General features: G+C 44.5%; 1 protein-coding gene across 2 annotated transcripts in view; it reads right to left on the reverse strand.

Moving 5' to 3' along the window:
• ABTB3 (ankyrin repeat and BTB domain containing 3) overlaps positions 1 to 12,461 on the reverse strand; it is a 303,807-nt gene that overhangs the window by 95,774 nt on the left and 195,572 nt on the right. For both annotated transcript variants that reach the window (XM_024732211.1, XM_024732210.1), the window contains exon 3: positions 9,354 to 9,558. In XM_024732211.1, coding sequence (XP_024587979.1) covers positions 9,354 to 9,558 — 205 coding nt within the window. The remainder of the gene's footprint in view (positions 1 to 9,353; positions 9,559 to 12,461) is intronic.

Here is a 12,461-nt window from a genome sequence, read left to right on the forward strand (position 1 = left end):
TTATTTTTTTTTTTATTTTGTCTAGACATGTTTAACAGCCCTTTAGCTGGTGTGGTTTAGGATTTGCCCTGCTGCCTCTCCCCTGGTAGGACACTTGTCAAATCCTGCCTCACCTTTCTCCTGCACACTTGTGGCTAATTTGCTGTTCCCAAGCCTCTTGAGAGGAGCTGGCCACCTTGTTAAGTGGAAGATGATCATTATATTTGGATGCTCAGCACCTTCCCTTGGCTGCCTCTCCAAAGCCTGAGAGTTCCACAGGCTGGCCACATCTGACTTCTGAAATCCATTCATTTCGGCAAATTGCAGAGGGATCCAGCATCTCATGAGGTAAGAGTAGAGGCCCTGCAAGGCTCAATCCAGCCCCCAGAGCCTGAGAAATATTTCTTAGGCACCTATTTTGTGCTAAGCTCTACTAGAGAGACAAAAATCAACAAAAGGCTTATTTCTTGCCCTTATGTAACTGAAAATAGGGGGTGGAGTAGGTTGGGGAAATGAATGACAACACAGTATCTTGTTATTCATGTGATGCTCCATGGACCAGAAGCATCAGCACCACCTGGGAGCTTATTAGAAATGAAGCATTTCAGGCCCCACCCCAGACCTAATGAATAGAATCTGCATATTAATGAGGTCCCAGGGGATTCAAATGTACGTTAAAATTTGAGAAGGCCTGCTATAGTATACACCTAGGATATAAGCACCATGACAGTGAGAATAATAATGGCCATTATCTATAAAGAGACTAATGCATGATGGATTTTAAGTGCTTTCTATATATTAACACATAATAGTTTCACAACAGCCCTCTGAAGCAGATTCTATGATAGCTCCCATTTTACAGAAGAAAACTGAGGCTCAGAGTGGTTAAGTAACTTGTTCAAGGTCACAGAGCTAGTAAGTGTTAGAACCAAGATATAAACTCTGGCTCCACAATAAAAAATATCCAGAGATATAATTAATGCGCTGTGAAGATCCTTAGCTTTACCTAAATAGCTTCCAAATAGCATTTTCCTACTAGTAGCAACTAGACTTAATCGTCTCATCTGTAGACGAAGGCATTTCTACCTCACAAAGTTGAGTGTAAGGATTAAATTAAACTCTGAAAGTAAAGTAGCTCACATAGCACATGGCACATAGTAGGTGCATCAAATGTTCATTACCTTCCTTCGGGCATCCTTATGCCTCCATCAAGGGAGGGCTTACAAGGAATCAGACGCAGTTTTGGTCTCTTTACCTCCCTTCTCAGAATCCTTTCCAGCTCCTCACTCCTTATAGGAGAAAGTCCTGACACCTTGGCGGGTCTCTCAACCTTCTTTCCTGTCTAATTTGTTGCGCTACCCAACACCTCTTCAGAACAAGGTCTTGCTTTCTGTTTTCTCACCTTCCTGCCCTCCATGGTATGCATTCTGTTCCCTTAGCAGAGAGCTTCCTTCCCTATAGCGATGCAGCATTCATTTGATGTCTTTGATACTCCCAGACTTGCCCAAGTGTACAACTTACTTAACCTCACTGCACCTCAGTTTTCTCATTTGTGAAATGAGGAGAGGTGAGGCTAGCTTCTGCCTCAAGGGGTACTGTGATGATTGAATTAGTTAATACACACGAGATATAGAGCAGGACCTGCCACATACTAAGTGTTGATCAAAACCTCTTATAATGTCTAAGAGGAGGTCAACCTGGTTTAAAGAAGTAAATAATAATCCCTGCCGTTGACGGATCACCTGCTAAGTGTCAGTGATTGTGTGTGGCACTTACATAAGTTAGTTCATTAGTCATTGAAACAGCTCCATGAAATAGGAATGATTATTTTTTGTGTACAGCTAAGAAAACTGAGGCCTGAAGCATGTGATCAGCAGAGCCAGTGGCAATCTAAGGGCTGTCTGAGTTGACACTGGCAACATGGCTCTTTGGGCCGAAAGCCAGAACATATAGGTTTCAGACCCAGCTCTGTTCAGTTCCGCAAGCATTTATTAAGCACTTACTATATGCTATCCACTGAGCTAGGCCCTGGACACTCAGTGCATCCTGAGGTTGTAGGAAAGGGATCTTGGAGGAGGTGATGCCTAAAATGAGTCTTGAAGGATGAACGGATGGGGGTAGTGAGATGACGGAGCAGAGGGGAGGCAGTGGTCCAAGAAGAGGGCAAAGCATGTGCAAGGCACTGTGGCACTGCCTTGCAAATCCACTGAAAATATGCTTATGACTCCAGAAAAGTCCACTCATCCCTCTAGGCCTCAGTCATCTTCGACAGGAATGAAGCATGTTTGACATGCCTGTTCTCAGCTTTTCTCTTGACTTTAAATTCCATATCCAATGATGGAACAGTCCTTATTTTGTGAAACAACAAAACACGTTTTGAATATACACAGAAAACTAAGATTGGAAGGAAATACCCCATATGGTCTCAGTGCTTATTCCTGGATGCAGAGACTATGGGTGACTCAAAGTTTCTTCTTTAAAGTTTTTGTGTACTTATATTTTATTTAATAAGTATATTAGTTTTATATACTGTAAACATTCATATAGATTATAAAAAGATTCTAGAGATTAGCGATGAGGCTTTCAAATATTATTTCTTTAAAACCATAGTCCATGGACAGCAAGACAGACTAACGAAGACAAGCACAGAGCAGGGCCTGATGCCAGGAGTTCAGACACTAGTTCTGCAACGTTAGCTGCATGACCTTGGCAAGTTAATCAACTCCAGTTAAGTTAATGTAACCAAAAAAAAACAAAAACAAAAAACCAACAAACTTTCAAGAAACACAGTTACCTTCCCTCAATGCAAGCTACTTTGATTATTTTTTAATTCAATTCTACTTAATTTTTTTAAAATGCAGGTTATAACCCACAGCATCAGGGGAAAGGGCTAAATAGTATTTTCAGCCTTGTGGGCCATTTGGTCTCTGTCACAACTAACCACAAGTGCAAAAGCAGCCATAAATAATATGTAAACAAGTGGGTATGGCTGTGTTCCAATAAAACTTTATAAAAACAGACAGTAGGCCAGACTTGGTCTGTGGGGTATGGTTTGCCAATCTCTGCACTGCATTGGTTTAATGGCCCATTAATGGGCTATAACCTACAGTTTGAAAAATATTGGGATTAGAGTTGCTTTTACCCTGGCCAGATGAAATAAATTGCAGCAACGCTCATGTCACAAATAGATCATGTTTTAAAACTTTGTTTCTTCACAAATAGATCATGTTTTAAAACTTTGTTTCTTAAGTTAATTATTTAGAATTCAACATGCATTTTGTTTTTCATTAGAACCATTTATATAATGGTTGGAATTCCAGGCGAGCCCACAAAAGCCCACAAGTAGCCCTGCAGAAAACAGGTCTAATATATGGTTCTCCCACTCTGGGTTGTCCCCATTCATATATTGACTATGAATTTCTCCAGGACCCACTAGCACTGGGTGGACATTTTAGGGGACTTTTGTGCCAGATGTGATCACTGCCCTCAAGAAGGTGAGAAAGTAGCATTCTTCCTCTGGGGAAAGGCGTTCTGCACTGCTGCTTAAGATGTCAGGAAAAAACAGTCCTCCTGTCTCCTCCTTCTTGCTGTTGAGGTTCCTAGGGTGTCAGCCCAAGCAGTCTTTATGTTGGGGAGCATTCACTGTGGTGTGTAAGCCAATCAGTTGTGAGCTGTGTGGCTAATAATGGTCAGAAGTACTGAACTGTGCAAATGATTCACTTGTGTGTTATTTATTTTAAAAAAGAGTTAAGTAGAAGAGTGTAGTGAACCTTTGTCAACTTTTTTGGGTGCTTGGAACCGCTGATGACCTTACTGTTTGGAGGATTTCCCATATTATTATTCCATAGTTCAACAAGGTAGAAATTCACCTTTCTAGACACCCCTGCTACTAGGGTGCAGGGATGTGACCCAGGCTCCACTGATTTAGAAGCAAGTGGTGTGACATAGATGGAACATGACAAGAGTGGTAGCAGAGACATTCAGTTTTCAGGGGTAATGGTGACAGAGGTCCTGCTGGGAGTGGCCAAAGTTCAGCCTCAGTGGTATAAATTCCAGTGTCTATGGCTCTGAGCAATCCTGGGGTGCAACTTGGGCACTGCTCCAGGTTGTGTGGGCTCAAAGCCTGCTTCTCCAGCTTCAATGCCCTCTAGAAGTCTTCTTAAGCTCCACTAAACATTTAGACTCATGGGACCAGCATAGGCCACACTTGTCCCGCATGACAACATCAGACGTTCCTTTTACTGGGAGTCTTTATAACGATTCACCCAGCCGTCTCAGAGCTATCTTCTGCCCGAGTGACACTGAGGTGCAAGGAGATAAGATCCAGTTGGGTGGTTGTGAGAACCGCCCTGCTTTACGAACCCCAATATCTCTTGTAACAACTCCACAGAAGTAGCTTTCAAGGTCCCTGCAAGGGACATTGCCAGTTATAAGGATCAGTAAATTCAAGGAAGCCCAAAGCTCTGGAAGTACTATACCAAGTACTATAGATACTTGGTATTTATACAATCTATAGTACTACAAGGCCAGATCTAATGTACCAACCTAGGGTCATTCTGTCCATAAGCAATGTTGCTTAGTAACACAGTTGATATTGTAGTTGATATTGTAATTCTTATCATTTTTCCAGGGGAACAGAGCGAGAAAATTAACCCAACGTCAGATTCTCATGCAGGAGTGGCAAGGATTTATTAACCCTCTGCCTACACTGGGCCTCCCAGAGGTTTTCTTTCTGCTCAGCAGGTTCAACTCTTGCAACTAAGCATTCCTACTAGTAGTGCTGCTTGTATCAAGGATACCTCTGCTCACTTGTGTTCTGATATACATTCCTTGATGGGAAAGAAAGGGGAAGGGTTCTAATTAGAAGGCTGGAAATTTTGCATAACCCTGGGTATGTCTGTTGGAGTGTGTTAAAATTTGGATACCACCTGTCACATACTGATGTGCTGGGGTGATCTTTTGGGAGGGTTTCTTAGAAGATGTATTTGGGTACCATTAACTTCTAATATCTGGTATGTTTTCTTTATTAACTCTATTTCCTCAAGTGTAAATTCTTCCATTTGTTAAGACTGTTCTGTTTCTTCCATTCGTTTTCCTCAAATAGTTGGTGATTGGATACTCATGTTTGTGGTTGAGATTTCCCTGGTAGACACAGGGAAAGAGATGTCTGCCACATCTGTTTACACAGCTCTGTTACAAAAGGGGCGAAAGCTGCCACTGCCTAGATGTAAATTCTGGTTTGTTTCCAATGAGACTCGGGGAGAGTCTAGTCTTCTAGGTGAAGCTGATCTCTGTTCCTCTCGGGCAAGATCAGTTACTGCAGGCAACAAAACACTCCTATTTATCCTACTCCTTTTAATTTTATGATGACAAATTACTGAAAGCATTCATGGCCAAACACATCTAGGAATCACTAGTCTTTCCAGTAATGATTTGGGGCAGGGAAATTTTGTCATAGATTTAAGATGATTCTATTAAAAAATAGTAGTAGCTTCACATGACCCCCATCCTCAAAACTGAGGTGTTTACATTTATCATTACTATTTGGAAAATGAATATAGCCTAATCATAATCATACAAGATTTATCTGAGTTTTTTTTTTTTCCCTAAATAAAGTATCTGAGGGACTGAAAGATTTCAGAAGCTCAAAAAATAGTAGCCAAAGTCCTGGAACAACTTAAACTACAGAAATTTTATACTGGTACTGGGCTTCTTCAAAACCCCACAGTGAAAAATGAAGCTATCCAAAACCAATGTAGCAACTGGAAAGCTATGCCCACATGAAAGAGTCAAATGGTATACAGAGGCCTAGTTCCAAGTACTCCAGCCAAGAAAGGCTCTTCTGACAAGCAGAGATGGTTTGAGGCACAACACAATCTGTATTTCAGTCAACAAATATGTTCCAGGCCTTCTGCTCGGCGTGGACAAAAAGCACATAATATTCAGCTCCTGTTCTTGAAGAGTTTATGGAAAACCATATAAACACCATGGCCTTACTTGACTTTGCCAGAACAGAGATAGAGAGTCAAGGAAATGTTTTTGATTTGGAGGGAAAAAGAAGACAGAAAAAGAGAAAAAAAACCAGCTCCAAATTAGAATCCTACCTCCCACTGGAAACGTCTTGTTTGTAAGTTTTGGTATGAAGCTGCTGTAAACACTTGTCTGGAAACAAGAGTCCTCTCCTCCTCTGAAGCCCTTACCTGTGTGTTTTCAGACGCTAATAGATATCAATGCCTAGCCTATCGTGGAACGGGAAGAAACAGCTTTTCGTCTGGAAGGAATCATACACAGGCTCCTTCAGGGACAACGATAATAACATTTTAGAGCCAAAAAATAAAAAGAAGATGTATTGTATCAGCTCCTTTTTGGTGGGGGTGAGGGGAGCTCCCCTTGTGCCAGGCATGGCACTGGATGTCTTAGCTACAGTATCTAATCCATTGCTTCCTCCAGTCCCAAGAGGCTGGTTTTGTTCTCATTTCACAGTTGAGGAGAAGAGTTTCAATAGCGGTGAAATGACTCATTCAAGGTCCCAGAACTAGAAGCAGAGCTGGGATCCAAACCCAAAGGTCGATCTGACTCCCAAATCCATACTCTTTCCAGAGGACCAAAGTGAACAGAACTCAAAAAATGACAAGTGTTTTCTGTTTTGTGTCGTCCAAGGAGGAATGGAAAGACCAAGATAATTGACTCTGACAAATTCTAGGACATGTTCTCTTTACTCGGCTCCCCCTTGCAGCTCATGCCTCTTTAAAACTTGTCCCAGAAAGTTTGGAATCCTTAGATGGTCTCCCTAGACTTACAGACACTTCAACTACACTCTGAATCCTGAAATAGATTCCGGAAGGGAAGATGGAAACTACATAACAGAAAATATAACAGGAGCCATGAAACTGTGTTGAGTTGGGGGCAGGGGGTATGTCACACGATGAGATGTATATTTTAGAAGTTTCAATCTGGTGGCCATGAGGATGGAGCTGGTCAGAGAATATTAAGCCTCCCGTCCAGGGAGATCATTTAGAAATCAAATGCAGTAATAGCAGTAAGAGGAAACGAGGGACTGAACCATGCAGTGAGGCAGCAATCTGGGGAGGAAGGATTAGAGGAACGGGAGACGGCACAGAAGTAGCATCAGTGAGACCTACTGACCAGCTGGCTGTAGGAAGGAGGGAAGGAGAGGAAGGAGTGTGGAGTGAGTCCCAGTTTTCTGACCGAGGTGAATGGGTTGATGGTGATGCCATTCTTAGAGACTGGGGGTGGGGGGGAAAGGAGGAACAGTCGGTTTGGGGGGAAAGATGTTGGCTTTAGTTTTGAGGTGGTTGTGGGCACTCCTGATGGAAATGTTCCATAGGCAGTTGGATCAACGGATTTGTCCCTTCTTTCATCCTACAAATATTTACTGACTTTGTGATATATACCAGATGTTGAGCTTGGCATTAGGTGTGGCGTGACAACAAAAACAGATGTGTTCCGTGCCCTTATGAAGCTCACAGGCAATAAACACACACACACACACATTTGCTGTGTTGGGGAGAAGAGAATAAGGTGCCCTGAGAAGAACCAGCCTGAGAGTGTGAGACTTGACAGTGGAAACTGGAAGGCTGAGCTGGATCAGGTTCTGGAGCTCAGAGGTGGTGACGTCTGGCTGGAGATGGAGGGGTTGTCATCTGCATAGAGGCGGGAATTGAAGAGTGGCGGGGTAGGTGAGTCAGAGAAACTGCCCTATTCTACAGGCTGCTGGGGTAGGGATGGGGACTGAAGAACTAGGTACCCCAAAGGCCAAGGCCAATAGTTTCCATCCTCCCAGCCGGCACGATTCATACTCATAGAAAGCAACGTCTTGGTGTGTCTGACTGAGGTTGTTTTCTGCCCAGGGACCACGGGCATGTTGCCACCTCTTCTCTTTGGGCATATTTGGCACATGAAAATATGCACACGGCACCCACTGATTTGGCCTGGATGGCGGGAGACATGAGTAATCCTCTGATTAAGTTAATTCCAGACTGGATTGAAATATTGATGCTAACTTGGGATTAAAAAAAAAAAAGAGTCAACTTCTGTCTCGCTCATCCTCCATCCTCTACTCTAAACTGAAAGCCAAGAGACATGGTTTAGGAGCCCAATTAAGCCCGATCCATCCTGGCAGAAACAGAGCATCCAGTGAGTGTTTTAAAACCACTTGGAACCATTTAACAAAGAAAAGTGCATTGAGCCCAAACTGGGAGTTGTTCAGCTATTTGCGGATAAGATCTCCAACAACAATAATAAAAGGGAACATTTATTGAGCACTTACTACGTGCTGGGCACTGTTCAATGCACTCAATCTTCAAACAGCTTTATGAAGGATTTATTCTTAGGACCTCTATTTTGTAGACAAAGAAACTGAGGCATGGGGAGGTTAAAGGCACTTTTCCAAGACACCCTGGCTTTTAATTGGAAGAGCCTGGATTTGAACCCAGAAGTCTGGATCACAGAGCCTGTTCTTTAACCACTCGATAAACAGCGTCACTACTGCAGTAGTTAGAGTGAACAAGCCTGTGTACACAGGAGGAGGGGCCTGATTTGTGAGATGCTGGGACGAGATGTTCCCTTAGGAACAGGTCCATATCTCTGTGGACCTGTTCCCAGGGGAAGAGGGGACGCCTCCAGGCAGCCTCCTTTCCTGGTGGTGGTTTGGATTCCTTGCCTCTGAGGGGGTGAAACCATCCTCAGAAAATCTTGGGATTTTCCAGGTAGAAGGCAACCTGGAAAGCTCTTAGTGCAACTGCTCGTTTACAGATGTGGAGGCTGAGGCATGGGGAAGTGGATGGATGGCGCTGGGGAGCAGCAGAAGCCAGGTCAGAGGGAGCTTCCTCTTCCAGGGAGCCCTCCCTTCCTTCTCTGCCATGAGGATTCTGCTTCATGGGAACTGCTATGCTGTCTCCTGCCCACATGAGAGGCCCACTTCTGGCTGAGCAAGGGTTATGGTTTCCCCCTGGAATCCCCAGGGCAGACAGGGTGAAATGAAGATAAAACATCTCCCACCCAAGGAGCTGGTATCCCCCTAAGCTGCCTTCACAAGGAAGCCCCCTTGCACTGCAGAGGCCTCATCCCTCCAGATGTGAAGACCCTCTCTTCTGACCCAGGCCACTTTTATCCCAAACTGGGCCAGCCCTATGCAAACCCATTTCAAAGATTCCACCCAGGTCTCAGATAACCCCTCAAGGTCATCTAGACCCCTCCAGTGAGTTTCTGGAAACTGGGCAATTCTGACCCCCAGCATCCCTCTCCTCCCCCACTCCTGTACCACCCTGGAGGCAATACCTACTCACCATAAGGTGGTGTTGGCCAGAAGGGAGCCCCTCTCTTTGGCCATCCAAAGCCAACACAAGTCTTACCTTTCCACCTGGAGGTTGACTTTGGAGGGCTCCACGTTGGGATTTTCCCATTCCATCTGCGGGCAGTGCATGAAATAGCAGAGGGTGTACAGGGCCTCAGGCTCCCAGTAGAGCGCCCCTTGCTTGTGGTGCAGGGGGGTGCCATTGCCATGGTGCTTGGCGTTGAGGGGCTGCAGGTGATGCATTGCTCGGGACACCAGGTCACCTGTGGACAGAAGTAACATTTCAGATCCTTCAGGCAGCCAAGACTTGCAGAGAAGATGTGCCTGGAGATCTCAGCAGAGATTTCCATCCTGAGATTCCCTCATTCAATGGGAGTGGTCCCATGAGACCTCCAGGCCACACATCAAGCAGAGAGGAAAGCATTTGTTCATTCGCCACACGACTGTCAAGGGCTTTCCAGGTCTGGGGTGCTGTTTCAGGCACAGAGGGCTGCTAAGATAACTCCAGTCCTGCCCTTCTGGGACCCCTTGTTTCTAACAAGGCACAGAAAGCCCTCTGCTTCTGGCCTCCCTCACCTTGGGACACACCCTCTGTCACATCCTCTGCTGTAACCAGCACTGCCTTCTTTGCAGTCACAAGAACTGTCACTTGCCTTTAAGCCTGGGCATACGCTATTCCCTCTATCCAGAATATTCTCTCTCTCCTCTTTTCCAGGCTAACTCCTACTGATTATCCAGGTATCGGCTTATATATTAATTTCTCCAGGAAGCCATCCTGGAATCTCCCGCACTCCCCTGTGTCTCATATCACACTGTACTTTCTTGGGTACAGCATTTAGAGCACTGTGTCACAATATTCTTTTTCTTTGTCAGTCGTTCCCAACAACAGCGACTCAGTCCTAAATGACACTCATTATGCGATAGCACTAATTCATTTGATTCTCACAATACCCTATAAAGTAGGTACCTTTATAAACCCATTTTACAGATGAGTAAACAGAGGCTCAAAGAGGTTAAATAACTTCTCAGGGGTGCACAGCTATGAGCAGCAGAGGGAGGATTTGACCCCGGCAGTCTGGCTCCAGAATCCATGCACTTAACTGTGCTCCTTGAGGGGCATGTTTTAATTTTCTCAACGCTGGCAAACCTTGAGAACACTCTGGTCTTTCTCACGCTTTCTCAGAAGGAAACCAGCCTTCTCCTTAATCAAACCAAAGCTGTATGCTCCCAGATTGGCCATGGAGGGAAGATCCTCCTGTGGGATGCTGGCTGGGCCTGAAGCCCCGACTTTTCTTGGCTAAGGTTGTGTTTCTCAAACTTGGATTGCTTGTAAGCGACCTTCGTGAGTGTAGCTGAATCCAAACACCACCCGTACCATTATCTACTTAATCTTCAATGGACTCCCTTTGTTTTTAAAAATACATATATCTAAAAAGGAAACATCATGTCACTGCCATAAACGGAAAATCAGTATCACCTGCCATAAACAGAAGGTCATTGTGAAAGTTAACCTGATGAAAAGGAAACAGCATAATCAATTTATAGCTGAATTCTGGTCCTGCTTTCTACTCTTATAAATAATGAGTGAGAGCGTTGTTAGGGGCTCATATCAAGTAGAGCCTTTCTTCTGAAAGTAATTAGCATTAAAATAGAATTTAAAAGAGTCACTCCCATGACCAATGTTATTTAAGGCACTGCCCCTGTCCCACTGGAAATCATCTCATGCACAGTGGGAGGTGTTGCACACTTGGGGAGACACTCCTCTAAGATACCTGTGATGGTGAATTTTATGTGGCAACTGGGCTAGGCTACGGTGCCCAGTTGGCTGGTCAAACACTAGACTAGATATTGCTGTGAAGCTGTTTTTTACATGGGATCAACATTTAAGCCAGTAGATTTTCAGTAAAGCAGATTACCCTCCATAATGTGGGTGGGTCTCATCCAGTCAGTTGAAGGAAGGCCTTAGGAGAAAAGATAGAGGACCTTGAAGAGGAAGGAATTCTGCCTTCAGACTCATGACTGCAACATCAACTCCTACTGGAGTTTAAAGCCCCCATTCCCAATCCTTCATTGCCCAGCTGAAACCAAGCCTGCAGAGCCCACCAGTTCTCTGCCATCCAGCTGTACTTTTTAACATGACACTTTCTACCTAAAATCCAAACCCAAGAAAGTGAGGCTCAGTGAGAGGCAGGAGATTCTCCTCTGAAGGCCCAGGGCCTGCCTTCTAGGTTCCCATTTCCTATCTGAGGAAAAGGGCCACTTCTTCAAAAGAAAATTGACAAGAGGACCATTCACCCCCTCTGTGGGAGTGAGACTATGGAGATGAGGTCTCACCTGAGGGTGGAAATGGCAAATATTCCCCTTGCTCTTCCATGCCCATGGCAGACATGCTTAGTCAATCACAGAGCCTGTATCCACTAAGTGTAGATGCAGCCTTAAAAATCCTTCTTGAGGCAAGATTCCAAGTGACCACTATTTCTGATAGGAGTTGTCAGAGGAAAGGAAACTTCTATGCTGCCAGAGTCCTAAGGCCTCATCAAGACGACCTAACCAGAGTACAATCCACTAAGCTTAATATCTGAACAGTGATGCAGGAGTTAAACAGATAGCAGTGGGGCGGGGTGGGGGGGAAGGTTTGCTTCCCTACATCCCTCTGCCTCTTATCAAGCCTAACCTAGAGTCTGACCCTCCTTCTCTCCATTTGCCACAGCAGGAAAATATATGCAAGAACCTCAAAAAAGAATCAGAGGAGGAAATTCTCTTTTAGTGGCAGGTGGGCAGGGAAGATCCCCAGGGGACCTGCAGATGGAAAATGTGGAGAAACATGGCTCTACATGAACAGTCCCAGCTGCCATTCATTGAGCGCCTACCCTATACCAGGTACTGTGAAAAAGCACCTCACGTGCATTGTTTCTATTCCTCACAAGGCTCTATAGGGTATGTTTATATTATTTTAGCTTTAGAGCAGTGATCTGCAACCAGGGTGATTTTGCCTCCCAGGGGATGTTTGGCAATATCTGGAGATATTTCTGGTGCCATGTCCGGGGGGCTGTTACTGCATCTAATGGGTAGAGGGAAGAAATGTTCTTAAACATCCTACAATGCACAGATCAGTCCCCACAAGAAAGAATTTAGCCCAAATGTCAATAATTCCCAGGTTGAGAAA

The sequence above is a fragment of the Neophocaena asiaeorientalis genome, unplaced genomic scaffold (genome assembly GCF_003031525.2).
Source record: "Neophocaena asiaeorientalis asiaeorientalis breed wild unplaced genomic scaffold, Neophocaena_asiaeorientalis_V1.1 scaffold418, whole genome shotgun sequence".
NCBI classification, from domain to species: Eukaryota; Metazoa; Chordata; class Mammalia; order Artiodactyla; family Phocoenidae; genus Neophocaena; species Neophocaena asiaeorientalis.